The sequence below is a fragment of the Hemiscyllium ocellatum genome, chromosome 33 (genome assembly GCF_020745735.1).
Source record: "Hemiscyllium ocellatum isolate sHemOce1 chromosome 33, sHemOce1.pat.X.cur, whole genome shotgun sequence".
NCBI classification, from domain to species: domain Eukaryota; kingdom Metazoa; phylum Chordata; class Chondrichthyes; order Orectolobiformes; family Hemiscylliidae; genus Hemiscyllium; species Hemiscyllium ocellatum.
The window spans coordinates 24,801,790-24,817,402 of NC_083433.1; the positions used below are offsets into that span (position 1 = coordinate 24,801,790).

The following is a 15,613-nucleotide window of genomic DNA, read 5'->3' on the forward strand; positions in this document are numbered from 1 at the left end:
TTTCCAGGGTAGGGGAGTCCAAAACTAGAGGCCATAGGTTTAAGGTGAGAAGGGAAAGATATAAAAGGCACTGAAGGGACAATCTTTTCACACAAAGGGTGATGTGTGTATGAAATGAGCGGCCGAAGGAAGTGGTGGAAGTGGGTACAATTACAATATTTAAAAGGCATCCAGATGGGAATATGAATAAGAAGAGTTTTGAGGATAAGGGCCTCAAATGAGACTAGATAAATTGAGGATATCTGGTTGGTATGGACAAGTTGGCCATCCAACTCTATGGTTATATGACTCCAATATTCACTTAGTTACTCCATTGAAGTGTCAGCCTAGATTGCATATTCAAACATTTCTCAGTGTTAAGACTGGTACTAGCTGAGTGAACAGGGAAATTTACACTGGGTCAATATTGTGCTGGATTAATTTGACCTGGAGCTACTTGGTGCTGTAATGGAGAGGAAAGTTTACCATCGATCTTGTTCCTACTCTACCTGATCTTGGTGTAGCATATATTGCAGATAACAGTGGTATTCCACTCCCAAGATTTAACTGTTTCACCTTGAAAAGCATCACAGTTTATCAACAGAAAATCTGAAAAGCATATTAATAGTTTCTGTTCCTTTGAAGGTCCCACATTTGCAAAGATAAGAAATCTAGACAGGATTGAACCAGAGTTCCAGGCAACTTCTGGCAACACTTAACAGTTACAGGTAGCTGCTGAGTATCTCTGTGGAGTTCAGCTGCAAGTACTCGAGTTCCCAGTCATTCTTGTCCCTCTCTTCATGTCCTGACTCGAATTTCGATGTTCTCCTCTTCTCCAAGGATTCAATAATCATTTGAGCAAAGTCAGCCTGCAGCCTCTGCAAATTTTCCCTGTGAAAGTAAAAACAAAACTAGTAAATTCCCTAAGCCCACGACACATGATTAAATTTGTTCAAATGTGTGTAATGCCACGGGCTGAACAAGTCGAAGGAACCACCCTGGAACAAGTCAGAACTACAGATGTTGAATGTGTAACTCACTGGTTTCAAACCAAGTGTTACAATCCTGACAAATTTTAAAAGTAGGATAAATTAATTGATCTAGAGCTGGATTTACATATCAACCCAAGATTGCCTTGCTTTGAGATTTAAGCCAAAGTTAGTCAATTAAATGCAGGTCGGGAGAACCTTTGACTATTGGTGTCTGCCCTTACAGCATCACCAATTACGTGAATTTTGTCTCCCCAGTTTCTCTCCACTTGTGATAAATTATTCTAGTGGTTTACCTTTACTTACTTACCTTGTTCTTGTCATCATTGACATCATTATTACCACTATCACTGCAATTCCCTTGATTACTTTTGTGGTATTTTCCTCAAGGCCTCGTCCTGGTACTTTGTGGTATTTGCAACAGGTTCCTGTGGAGGGCAGCACCTTATGGAGGACAGGGTTCTGTGGAGGGTAGGCTCCTGCAGAGGGCAGTGTCACATGAAGGGCAGGTTCCTGTTGAAGTTTTTTGTCAGGCAGACAAGGTTCCACAATACTAGACTAATTAGTAAAGTTAGGTCATTTGGGGTTCAGGGTAAGCTTGCCAATTGGATACATAATTAGCTTAATGACAGGAGACAAAGAGTGACAGTGGACATTTGCTCTTCACATTGGAGGCCTGTCAACCGTACTGTGACTGCTTCTTCAGAGAGGATCCTTAACTATGAGATCATTAAGTACTCTTGTCACACAGTACAGAAACAGACCCTTCGGTCCAATTAGTCCATGTGAATATAATCTCAAACTAAACTAGTCCCACTTGACTCCTCCCGGTCCATATCCCCCAAAATCTTTCCTATTCATCTACCTATTCAAATGTCTTTTAAACATTGAAATTGTACCCGCATCCACCACTTCTTCAGAATGTTAATTCCACATGCAAACCACCCTCTGTGTAAGACATTTGCCTCTCATGTCTTTCTTAAATATCTCTCCTCTTACCTTAAAAATGTGCCTCTTAGTCTTAAAATTCCCCCATCCTAGGGAAAAGACAACTACCGTTAACTCTATGTACACCTCTCATCATTTTAAAGACTTCTGTTGGGTCACCTCTCAACCTCCTACACTCCTGTGCAAAAAATCCCAGCAGTTGCTCCTTATAATCTCAAGGATTGGGTAGACTAAGGAATATATTCATTGGAATTTAGAAAAATGGGGGGGAGGGGGGGGGATCTTACAGAAACATTTAAAATTATGAAGGGAATACATAAGATGGAAGCAGGGAGGTTGTTTCCACGGCAGGTGAAACTAGAACTAACAGGCATACTCTCAAAGTAAGGGCAAACAGACTTAGGACTGATTTTAGGAGGCATCTCAAAATGTTGTGAATCTGTGTAATTCCCTGCCCAGTGAAGCAGTTGAGGCTACCTTGTTGAATGTTTTTAAGGTAAAGATTGACAGATTTTCGAACAGTAAAGGAATTAAGGTGAGCGGGTGGGCAAGTGGAGCTGAGTCCTGAAAAGATCAGCCATGATTTTATTGAATGGCAGAGTGGGTTGGAGGGGCCAGATGGCCAACTCCTGCTCCTAGCTCTTATGTTCTTATATATTCTCTGGAGTTTTGAAGAATGATAGGTGATCCAGTTTGACGTGTATAAAATTCTAAGTTTGCCCCTGTTCCTATTTCTTACAAGCCATCTCATTGCTTGCCTTTGAGAATGGACTAAACCTTCCTCAGTGCCGGTAACAGCGCACGCTTCCCCTGTCTCACTTACGCTGAAGGTGGGGCTGGCAGCCTGAAATTGCGATCTGTCTCTCCTGTGAGCCAATAGGTCACTTCAGTTCCTCTTCCCTGAAACAGACAAGATATCAGTTATTCCCTGCATAGACCACATGACTCTTGGCAATTCCCCTAAATCAAACACTGAGACCTATCAACATGTACTCAAAGTTTCCCAGTCTTTTCAGCTGTAGCTCAGTGAGTCGCACTTTTATCTCTGAGTTAGGAGACTCTCCCTGGACTTGCACACAGTCTGGGCTGCCAACTGGGGAAATGTTGCTCTGCTGCAAGTGGCTCTTTGGACAAGACATTAAACCAAAATCTTCCCTTTTAAGTAGATGCTACACTGTTTTATTGAGGAATGTGACGATGCTGCTCCTATCACAAGGTTATGTTGTCCTTGGTTATTTTTTCAAGAGGGGTTGTAAACTCAGTTGTGCCAGAAACTGCTTATGTCAACAACCAGAGGAGGCCTTTAGATTTTCCTCAATCTGTTACAGACCCGGCCAGACCCCCTTAAACCATTTTGAGAAGGTAGCCCAGACCCTAACTTTTATTTTTTTAAAGGCAGACATATAGTGAATATTCTGGAAGTGATGCAGCTGGTGAAACCACTAGGTTTCAAGCAAAACAGAATTTATTTACACACTACAGTTGAAACGCGAACAAAACAAAACAGAATTTAGAATAACCTAATGATTTGAAAATGCAACTGACTCAAAATCGCAACTTAATGGCACTGTTCCAATTCCTGCAACATCCCATAAACTCACTCTTTGGCAAATAGTAAATTCAAACACGGGTACTTACAGGCAGGAGAGATTTCAGAGAGAAGGTTCTGCTAAGATCTCTGTTAAAGCATGGAGCCTCTTTTCACTTCAGCTGTTTCTCTCGGTCCCCTGCAGTTTCTCACTGCTTGCTAAAACCACATCAAACTGGGAAAAAAACTGGGAGAACTGGCCACTCCCCTTTCATTGAACAACTGTTTTTTAAAAAAAACCTGAAGGCGTCCTCTGATTGTTGACTTAGACAGCTTCTGTTAGTCATTGCGGCACCACTGACTTTACAAATCCCTTGAAACAAATCAAGGACAAGATAACCTTAAAGGGGCAGCATTATCACAGGAGTGGTGGTATTCTCCTTGATGTCCTATCCAATATTTCACCTTTTATTTATTCCCCTAATAGAAGGTCAGTTACTTGAAACATTAATTCTGCTTATTTCTTCACACTTGCTGAATGTTTCCAGAATGTTTGGGTTTTTTGTTTCAGATTTCCATCATCTTCGGTATTTTGTTTTAATATTCCCCCCCTCACACAATATCTCAACCCATGATTTGGTCATTGTGGCATCTTGAAATGGTTGCCATACTTGGTCCAATACAACAATGTTTTCAACCCAAATGTTGAGGATGTGAAAGGCACTACAGAAATGCAAGGTTTTCTTCCAATGTGATGAAGAGTGGGAATAGTGGAGGCCCAGAACCTGGTGAGCTTGGTTATTCTCTCAGGAAGATTATATTGTGTGAGATTAGATCCCTGGATCACAAAGGCCTTGACACAGGAATGGAAGGAAGCTATTGAACCTGTTCCATCATGATCTAAGATCCATGGTAGAGATCTACCTCAGCTCTACTCTGTTCATTTTTTTTATTTTGAAAATATACTTTATTCATAAAATATTTTGATGATTTGTACAATTGGTCATGCCATACATACGTAAACATTCCATTTCTTGACATACAGAGACAGTATAAGGTCCAAAATGTCAATGAAAATGATTGAAATCTGGGTGTTCAAGATTGCAACTGATGGGGCTGTGGCTATGCATTTGGGTCCTTACCCTTCTTAGTCAACGTATTGAATACAATTGCAAGGAGGCAATGATGGAAATGTGAGGTAGTTAGGCCATCATTGGAGAACTTGGAGTGCCACATCCACAGATTGGACAAACATTTGTGGGAAGGCAACTGCTGAGGTTGACTCACAGAGTTTACAGAGGAAGATGGATGGGGTAAGGGAGTAGCCAAAAATCATTCATATATACAGGTCTGTACGATTACTATCCACATATTTAGCGGGGGGTCAGCGGAGACCCCTTACTGCATGGATCTTTCCCCACCGCGCCTTGGCGGTAGCTGCCCCAAGCTTCAGCGCGTCCCTCAACACGTAGTCCCAGACCTTGGAATGTGCCAGTCTGCAACACTCAGTCGGGGTCAACTCCTTCAGCTGGAAGATCAACAGGTTTCGGACCACCCAGAGAGCGTCCTTCACCGAGTTGGTGATCTTCCAGGCGCAGTTGATGTACGTCTCGACGTGCGTCCCAGGGAACAGGCCGTAGAGCATGGAGTCCCACGTCACGGCGCTGCTTGGGACGAACCTCGACAAATACCACTGCATTCCTCTCCAGACTTCCTCTGCATAGGCACATTCCAGAAGGAGGTGTGTGACAGTCTCGAGCCCCCCCGCAGCCGCTTCAAGGGCAGCGTGCGGTGTGGCTGAGAGTCCGGGCATGTACAAAGGATCTCACAGGCAGAGCCCTTCTCACCACCAGCCAAGCCATATCTTGGTGCTTGTTGGAAAGTTCTGACGATGAGGCATTCTGCCAAATGGCTTTGACAGTCTGCTCAGGGAACTGCTCGATAGGATCCGCCCTCTCCTTTTCCCGAAGGGTCTCAAGGACACTACATGCTGACCACTTCCTGATGGACTTGTGGTCAAAGGTGTTTTTCTTCACAAACTTCTCCAGGAAGGATAGGTGATACGGAATGGTCCAACTACTCGGAGCGTTCCGAGGCAGCGAGGCCAGGCCCATCCTTCGCAACACCAGGGGCAGGTAGAACCTCAGTACGGAGTGACACTTGGTGTTTGTGTACCGGGGATCCACGCACAGCTTGATGCAGCCACACACAAAGGTGGCCATCAGGGTGAGGGTGGCATTGGGTGTATGTTTTCCCCCGTTGACCAAATCTTTATACATGAGTCCCTTTGGACCCGGTCCATCTTTGATCTCCATATAAATTGGAAAATGGCCCGGGTGACTGCAGCGGCGCAGGTTCTAGGAATAGGCATGTATAACAGCAATGACAGTGCCTCACACCTGATGACCAGGTTTTTTCCCGCGATGGAGAGTGACCGTTGCTTCCATCTGCCCAGTTTCTGCCTCACTTTGCTGATACGCTCCTCCCAAGACTTGGCGCATGCCCCAGCCCCCACCTCCACCCCCCCCCCCACCCCCCACACCCACCCCCCCGAACCAAACACCCAGCATCTTCAGGTGATCGGTCGCGATGATGGAGGGGATCGAGGATTGGTCGGCCTAGTTCCCAAAGAGCATGGCCTCGCTCTTGCCTCGGTTTACCGTGGCCCCCGAGGTCACATATGCACACGAGTCTGCGCACGGACAGCAGATCCGAGCAGAAAACGGCAACGTCATCCATGTACAGGGAGGCCTTAACCTGCAGGCCCTCGCTGCCAGGAATAGTCACCCCTCTCAGACTCGCATCCTTCCTGATGGACTCGGCAAATGGCTCTATGCAGCACACAAACAAGGCAGGAGAGAGAGAGGGCAGCCCTGCCTGACCCCAGATCTGACTGGGAAGCTATCTGATTCCCACCCATTGATTGAGATTGCACTGACAATGTTGGTGTAGAGCAGTCTGATCCAATTGCAGATTCCCTCCCCAAAGCCCATTTTGGAGAGAACATCTCTCATATACATGTGTGATATCCTGTCAAAGGCTTTCTCCTGGTCCAGGCTGATCAGGCAGGCGTCCAACCCTCTGTCCTGCACGTAGGCGATCGTATCCATGAGGAGTGCGAGACTCTCAGCGATCTTCCTGCCCAGTACAGCACAGGTTTGGTCAGGGTGAATAACTGACCCCAGAGCAGCCCTGACCCGGTTGGTGACTACCTTTGACAGAATTTTGTAATCCGCATTCAATAGTGAGATTGGTCTCCAATTTTTGAGTTCCTCCCTCTCCCCCTTCCGCTTGTAGATGAGGGTGATGATGCCTTTCCTCATGGATTCACTCATGGTGCCCGCCTGAAGCATACTGACATACACCTCCAGCAGGTCCTGGCCAATCAAGTCCCACAGAGCGGAATAGAGCTCGACCGGTAAGCCGTCGCTTCCGGGAGTTTTATTCGTTTCAAAGGACTCGAGGGCCTTGGTCAGCTCATCCAGAGATAGCGGCTGGTCCAGCCTCTCGTGTGTTCAGTCGTCTAAGACCTCCGTGATAGAATACTCTGTTCATGCTCATCTCCTTTGTTACCAACAGAAGACTCAATCTCAGTATTGAGTAGGAGAAGTGTAATTGGATAAAGTAAACAGAATCACCTTCAGGTAAGTCTCTCCCCGCATCTCATATTCAAATTTACACTCCGTCCTCTTCAGTATACTGATTGTCGATTGGTTAACGTGAATTCTTAATGCTGCAAAGAGAATATTCTTTTCTTAATGCAGTGCAAATAAAAGGCCTCTTGAATCATTCAAAGGAAGTAGGGAGGGAACTGGATGAAACCCACTGCACCTGCCAGAATAAAGGCTTGAATCCAGAGTGAGAGATTGAGTGACTCATTCATCTCGAACATGAGAATCAAATACTAGATGAGATGAGGCATTTTTATCTTGTATTATGTCAATCACAAGTTTTTGAAGGGAGCTTTACCTTTATCTATGAAGAAGGGTTACTGTACCCAAAACATTAGCTCTGCTTTCTCTCCACAGATGTTGCCAGACCTGCTGAGTCTTTCCTGCAATTTCTGGCTTTGTTTCTGATTTCCAATATTCAGCTTTTTTTGGTTTTCCACTACTTTCCTTGCCCTTGGGGTATTTGATGTTCTGTACTGAATTAACCTGTCCTGGGACTGTTTAATACAAGTGTGGCAGGGGTTTTAATCTGTACCCAACCTCGGTGACTGCTTGGAGTCGGTGGATTGTTCCATATTCAAGAACTCAGTGGCCAACCTAAATGAGTATACCACTACCATTACAGACTTCATCAGTGAGTTTGTAGAGGAATGGGTGCCAAAGAAGTTATCCAAGTGCTTCCCAACCAGAAACCGTGGATGAACTGGAAGATCCACTTCCTATTGAGGTCCAGGTCTGAGGTGACCCTGACCTATACAGAAAATCTACATATGATCTTCACAAAGCCATCAGGGATATCAAGAGATAATGTCAGACTGAACTAGAGTCTTTTACTAACCACACAAATACACATCGACTGTGGCAAGACTTACACAACATAATGGGCTATAAAGCAAAGTCGAGTAGAATCACTTACAACAGTGCATCGCTCTCTGTTAAACACAATGCATTCTACGCTTGGTTTGTGAAAAAGGTCAGTGAAATGATGTCAATTGCCCCGATAGCCTCGGGTGCACCTATACCCACAGACACAGAGGTCAGATCGGTTTTCTTGAGGGTGAACCTATGAAAAGCAACTGGTCTGGATGCAGTCCCTGTCTGTGCACTCAGACCCTGTGCAGATGAGCTGAGGGTGTATTCACTGACATCTTTAACCTTCCCTGAAGTCCCCACCTGCTTCAGAAAGACCACTATCATCCCAGTGCTAAAATAAAATCAGGTAACATATCTTAAAGACTACCGCCTGGTAGCTTTGACATCCATTAATATGAAATGCTTCAAGAGGTTAGAAATGGTACATATCAACTCCAGCCTCCTAGATTGCCTTGATCTACTACAACGTAGAGGGTGGCACGGTGGCTCAGTGGTTAGCACTGTTGCCTCGCAGCTCCAGAGCCCCAGGTTCAATTCCAGCCTCAGGCAACTGTCTGTGTGGAGTTTGCACATTCTCCTTGTATCTGCGTGGGTTTCCTCTGGGTGCTCTGGTTTCCTCCCACAGTCCAAAAATATGTAGGTCAAGTGAATTGGCCATGCTAAATTGCTTCATAGTATGAGGTGCATCAGTCAGAGTGGAATGGGTCTGGGTGGGTTATTCTTCGGAGGGTCGGTGTGGACTGGATTGGGCCAAAGGACCTGTTTCCAAACTGTAGGGAATCTAATCTAACTCGCCTACTGTCACAGTGGATTCAGGGCAGACACCATCTCCCTGGCCCTACAGTCATCCCTGGAACATTCAGATAACAAGGACATTTATGTCAGACTTTACTTATTGACTTTACCTCCATATTAATTCCAACAAATCTCATCTCCAAACTTCAAGGCCTCGGAATCTGCTCAACCCTCTGATCTTCAACTGAACCACGGATTACAGTCAATAAGGATAGACAACAACACATCCTCTACGATAATCCTGAACGATAGTTCTCTGCAAGGCTGCAAATTCGGCCCCTTTCTATACTCCTTATACACTCATGACTCTGTGGCCAAGTTCAGCTCTAATTCCGTTTACAAATTTGCTGATGACACCACCGTAGTCAGTCAGATCTCAAACAGTGACAAGACAGAGTAACAGGAAGTAGATAGACAGCTTAGTGGCATGATGTAACCATCTCTCCCTCAATGTCAGCAAAATGAAGGAGCTGATCACTGACATCTGGAAACGGAGTGCAGGGCACACCTCTGTCTGTATCAATTGTGCTGAGGAGGAGATGATTGAGAGCTCAAAGTAAATATCACCAATGACCTATACTGGTCCATCCACACTGACGCTACAGTCAAGAAAATACGCAAACTTCTTTACTTTCTCAGAAGGCTAAGGAAATTCGGCACTCCACAATGACTCTTCCCAATTTTTATAGATGCACTATAGAAAGCATCCTACCTGGATGGATCACAGCAGCTACTCTGACCAAGACCACAAGAAATTACAGAGAGTTGTGAACGCAGTCCATCTTCCAAACCAGCCTTCCTTCTGTTGACCCTGTCTACATTTGTCACTGCCTCAGGAAAGCGGTCAACATAATTAAAGACCGCTCTCACCCCAGTTACACTGTCTCCCAACCTCTTCCATCAGGCAGAAGGTACAGGAGTTTGAAAATATTCACAACAGATTCACAAACAGGTTATTCCTTGCAGATATCAAGAGCCTTTCATATATAGGAGTTGATCTTTATCTGAATCTTCTCTGCAGCTATGCTACAATATTCTGCATTCTGTTCAGTTGTCCTTATGTAAGGTATAATTTGCCTGGATAGCTCACAAAATAATACTTTTCACTGTATCTCGGTACGTGTCAATAATAAATCAAATCAAATTTTTTAAAAATCCAAACCTAGACAAATAGAGAGACAGAGAGACAAACAAGCATCACGAGAGAGAGAGGCAAAGATAATGAGACAGACAGGAGTTGAGAGAAATAGCAATTGTGAAGAATGCAGAAAATCAAGGATTAAAAGGGAATTGATAGAAAAAAAAGAACAGTGAGAAAGAGGAAAACAGACAGAAAGATAGAGAAAGGTAAACAGAGACAGAAGGAAAGTACACAGTCCGGCTGGATTGAGAAAGATTGTCAGTTGAATGGGGGGGAATGCAGATCTTACGTAATCCTGTAGACTCCATCCGTGAGGCTGTGTTGACCACGTCACCAAAGAGACAGTATCGTGGCATCTTGGTCCCTACCACACCTGCCGCACATGGACCTTTGACAAACAAAGCCATGGTGAGAGGAAAGGCAAACAATTGTATAATGATCCAATGGAGTGGAAGCTTATTCAGCCCATCTTGTCAGTGCTGGCACTTTGAACAAGTTATCCAATGACTCCCATTCTATTGTGTTGAGTTGTGCGTTGGTCCTAAAAGGGTTGGAGACTGCACTAAATTTCACCAACCTGATGACATCACCCAGACTTGGGTGGGGAAAGCAGGAGAATAGATCTGGATCTCAATGAGGATAGTTGTGCCATCTCCATCTCCCAATAGTCTTATAATAATATTTAACTATTTAATAGTAATTAATCTTATTGTATCTAATTGCGATTATGAAATAAACTGCATGTTGTTAAGAGCCACTTCTTGGTAATACTCAATAGTGGTTGATTCTCTGTCACTGGAAATCAAAATGGTGGCATGGTGGCTCAGTGGTTCATGCTGCTGCTTCACAATGGGTTCAATTCCAGCCTCGGGCAACTGTATGGAGTTTGTACGTTGTCCTCACATCATTGTGAGATTCTTCCGGGTAGTTTGGTTTCCTCCCATGGTCCAAAGATGAGTAGGTTACATGTATTGGCCATGCTGATTTGCCCATAGAGTGCAGGCAAGGTGGATTAGCCATGGGAAAATGCAAGATTATAGAGTCAGGGTGGGGGTGGAGAGGGGGTTGGGTCTGGATGAGCTGCTATTGGTAGGTTGGTGTGATCTAGATGGGCTCAATGGCCAGCTTCCACACTGTAGGGATTCTATGCATTAGACCCAGTCAGGGAGAGTAGAATGGTGGCATCGCCCTTCTAACCACAGATGTCACAAACTGATTTTTCCATATTGGTCTGTAATTGTCTTCTTACACAAATATTTATCCATTCCCATATCAAACTTGCTACCCTTTCACACAGTGCAAAGTCCAGAATGTCATAACTCATTACATCATTAAAATAATCTTCATCTCACTCCTGCACCTTTTGCCAACAAAATTAGTAAACTCTGGCTACTGGGTGGAATAGTTTCTCCTTATTTACTTGCACAGGACAGACGTCTCTGTTGTGGTGGAAATGCTTGAAGAAATTGGGACTTCCAACTCTCAGCCCCAAAGTCATCATTTCCATTTCAGCGAGGGGTGGGATTGGGTTGGTGTAATTCATGCATGTCTGATTCCTAGGGGCAGGTGGCCATTTAAATGACCTACTTCCTCCAGTGAAATGGAAGTTTGGAATCCCTGGTGTCTAGAACCTGGAATATGGACATTAGACCAGGTAAGAGCAGAACTGTACTTAGTGTATTTCTTTGGGATAGCCAGGCAACCCCTGGCAAGCAAAGATAGCCCTGCAGACATAGTCTCAGGATGCCCTTGGTGATGGGGGGATTCAGGGATCCTTTGGGTGCTCTGGTTTCCTCCCACAGTCCAAAGGTGTGCAGGTTAGACGGATTGGTCAGATTATATTGCCCTTCGTGTCCAGGGAAGTGCAGGCTAGCTGGATTAAACATGGGAAATGCAGGGTTTCAGGGTTAGGTTAGGGGGGGTTCGGGTCTGAGTGAGATGCTCTTCAGAGCATTGGTGTCGACATGATGGGCCAAATGGCCTGTTGCCACACCGTAGGGATTTAGAGATGGGGGTATCAAGGGCCCTTTTTGACTATTAACTACGGAGAAGACTGTGGAAAAGATGCATAAGCCTCTTGGAACTGTCCAACTTGTCAGGACATATTAAGAAACGTCAGTAAGTGTCAAAGTGTGTATTTATGAAGGAAAATATTTTTAACAATAGGATGTGATACAGAAATTCAAATCCAGGTAGTTCTCCTAGAAATGTGATTTGGCTGTAACGTGATTGTGAATTGAGTACTGGATTTTTTTACAAAGTGAACTCCTATTTGCTCTTATGTGATTCCATCCCCTTTATTACCAGCTGGCTGTGATTTATTCTGCTGGTGCCTCTATGGCAACAGATTATCATCTGTGTGCGCATGCATTTTTTGCTTCTATATGCAACTAGGGTAGGGGAACATTGGAATTTTTTAAAAAATTCATTTGTGGGACTTGAGCATCACTGGCTGGCCAGGAATGATAGCCCATCCCTATTTACCCTTGAAAAGGTGGTGGTGAGCTGCCTTGTTGAATTGCTGCAGTGTGTTGACCCACGATGCCGGTAGGGAGAGAATTCCAAGAATTTGACCCAACGACCATGAAGGAACGGCGGTTTATTTCCAAGTCAGGGTGGTGAGTGACTTGGAGGGGAACCTGCAGGTGGTGGTGTTCCCAAGAACCTACTGCCCTTGCCTTCTAGATGGTAGTGGTCATGGGATTGGAAGGTGCTGTCTAAGGATCTTTGGTTTATTTCTGCAGTGCATCTTGTAGATAGTACACACTGCTGCGACTGAGCACTGGTGGTGGAGGGATTGAATGTTTGTAGATGTGATGGCAATCAAGCGGGTTGCTTTGTCCTAGATGGTGCCAAGCTTCTTGACGGTTGTTGGAGCTGCACCCATCCAGGCAAGTGGTGAGTATTCCATCACACACCTGACCTGTGCCTTATAGATGGTGGATAGACTTTGGGGTGTCAGGGGGTGAGTTAATTGCTGCAGTATCCCTAGTCTCTGACCTGCTGTTGTAGCCACTGTGTTTATGTGGTGAGTCCAGTTGAGTTTCTGGTCAATGGCAACCCCAAGGATGTTTACAGTGGGGGATTCAGTGATCGTGATACTGTTGAATGTCAAGGGGCGGTATTTAGAGTGTCTCTTATTGGTGATGGTCATTGTCTGGCAGTTGAGTGGCGCGAATGATATTTGCCATTTGTCGGCCCAAGCCTGGATATTGTCCAGATCTTGTTGCATTTGAGCACAGACTGCTTCAGTATCTGAGGAGTCACGAGTGGTGCTTAACATCCCCACTTCTGACCTTATAACAGAGGGAAGGTCATTGATGAAGCGGCCGAAGATTGTTGGGCCTAGGATACTACCCTAGAGGACTCCTGCAGAGATGTCCTGGAGCTGAGATGTCTAAGCCTCCACAACCACAATATTTTGCTGAATACTAACTAGGACCACGCACAGTGTTGGGGGAAGGGGCATGAGGTTGGGGGCCGAGGAATGGGAAGAGAGAGATAGGGAGCAAAAGAAGGTACAAATATTGCGATATCCAACAAGTGTTAGAGGAATAAGCAGGGCCTTCTGTTAAGCAGAGGCTCAGTTGCTGGCTATTTGAAACTTCAATACATGGGTGTATGTGTGTGGATAGGGGGAGCTGTAAAGTTAAGGACAGACCACAGATGACCCTCACTTCTCCCCACCCCACCCATCCCCAAGTTATGCCTAATCCAAATTCCCCCCAGTCTCCATTTGATGTTGGCGGGGGTGTGGGGGGAGGGCGGTGTAAGGATTTGAGAGTCTCAGTCCCTCATTCTCTTTGAAACCTGAGACCCAGACCCATCAAAACCTCCAGCTGTTCAGAGCATCCCAGCCCTTTAGCCACCCCCTCAAAAAAAGAGATTCTAGTTACGCCAAAACAAAATTCCTGAAGTTTCAGAAAGTTTAATGGCAGTTTTTGGCTAACTTCCACTCCACAGGGAGCTGCAATTACAACAATACATTGGGAAATTTTGCTTGTAACAACTTGGCATTTCTGTGACTGACCAGAAATGGAAAGGTTTACTAAACTGGAGTCCCTAACCCTGTTTTTCCCAAAGGCCCCATTACTTCTATCGCACAATTTTCTGTAACACAACATCACATAGAAATGAAACTACTGCATTATAGGAGAACCAGCTATAATAGAACTTTTGTTTTCCCCTTGTACAATATCCATTGGAATTGTAGGGGAAGAGGGAAATGGTTGTTGGTGAAAGAAACCACTAAGGCTATGAATCATAGAATCCCTACAGTGTAGGGAGCAGACCACTGGCCCATTGATTCCATGCAAACCCTCTGAAGAGCACCACCCCTCCCATCCCATCGTGATAATTCTGCATTTCCCATGGTTAATCCACATCCCTGGACACTATGGGCAATTTAGCATGGCTAATCCACCCTAACCTGCACATTGTTGGGCTGTGGGAGGAAACCAGAAGAAACTCATGCAGACACAGGGAGAATGTGCAAACTCCATGAGTACAGGGACACAAGGCTGGAATCGAACCCACGTCCCTGACACTGTGAGGTGGCAATGCCAACCACAGAGCTACCGAAAGGGCCTTGGGGAATCGGTTCAGATCACCGGGTTCCATGTGTGGGGCTCAGGAAGTGTTTGTGGGTGAGGGGGAGTGAGGGGGTGGTGTGGGGTGAGGATTAAAACAATGTTTTATATTTCTGACCTTTTGGAGAATTAAGGTACCGTGTTGGATCTGGTGCCATGACACTTTCGGTGGAGGTAAGGAACCCTTTGGAATTGTGAAAAGGCTTAAGAAGTGCAAAAAAACTCATTGGGCTGGTAAAGTTGTTATAAAACTGCCTAAAAACTGTGGAGTTAAAGAAAGAGTGTTAGTTATTCTAGAGTGCCTGCTAATATGAAACCATGACAGGATTTATGCTGCACAACCAATTTGCCTAGCTATCGTTCACAATGGGATGCTGACTGACAGACAGCTCCAACATCCTCAGGATACATTCAAGTCCTGGTCTCCAGGTGAAGCCAGGCATGGTTTGGGTTGGAAGGACTGTTATTCTGAACTCTTTCTTCTCTATTTTTACAATTTATTGTTGGACGTATAACTTTGTTTATTTGTCTAAACCCTTTTCCTTAAGAATTTGTAATTAAGAATCTGTACCTAGGTACCTTTGCACCAAGATGGCAATGTAAGTGGCAGCTTGTAAACTTTTCACTGTACTCATGTGAGTACATGCGACAATCAAGCTAATTCTAAATGTAACTACTTATTGAACTGTAATGTTTGTTGACATAAGAGATTATGCACTTAACTAAGATGCTTCTTTACATAAGATATGGAGTAAAATGTTTGTTTACATAAGTCCTCGAAACAGGGGACATGGTGGGGCATCTACAAGGGCATAGGTTGGCGCGGATAAGGTATGGAGAGTGAGGAGTGAGAGGAGGAGGGATATTTTCTGTTTTAATCTTTGCTTTTAAACTTTGAGCACTGGTTTGGATCTCCAAGGCAGGCTTTCTCAAGGTCTGCCTTGAGAACTAACAGCATTTTAGACTGTTCCCAGGTTGCTTTGTCCAACTCCCAATCCAGCTCCCCTCCCATCATGAACCAAAATTCAGGAGTACTGGCTTCTGTTTTTAAAGGCCGCATTCAAGGATCTGGGTCTTCTTAACCCAGAAATGAAAATCAG

General features: G+C 44.8%; 1 protein-coding gene across 1 annotated transcript in view; it reads right to left on the reverse strand.

Annotated features, from left to right (window-relative positions):
- Positions 1-559: 559 nt before the first annotated feature.
- Positions 560-15,613, reverse strand: part of LOC132831229 (guanylyl cyclase C-like) — a 124,787-nt gene continuing 109,733 nt past the window's right edge. Inside the window, exons 23-26 of the mRNA XM_060849240.1 lie at positions 10,214-10,312; positions 7,083-7,177; positions 2,740-2,816; positions 560-870 (exon numbers count right to left, since the gene is read on the reverse strand). Of these exons, the coding sequence (XP_060705223.1) occupies positions 702-870; positions 2,740-2,816; positions 7,083-7,177; positions 10,214-10,312 (440 nt within the window). The 3' untranslated portion in view covers positions 560-701. The remainder of the gene's footprint in view (positions 871-2,739; positions 2,817-7,082; positions 7,178-10,213; positions 10,313-15,613) is intronic.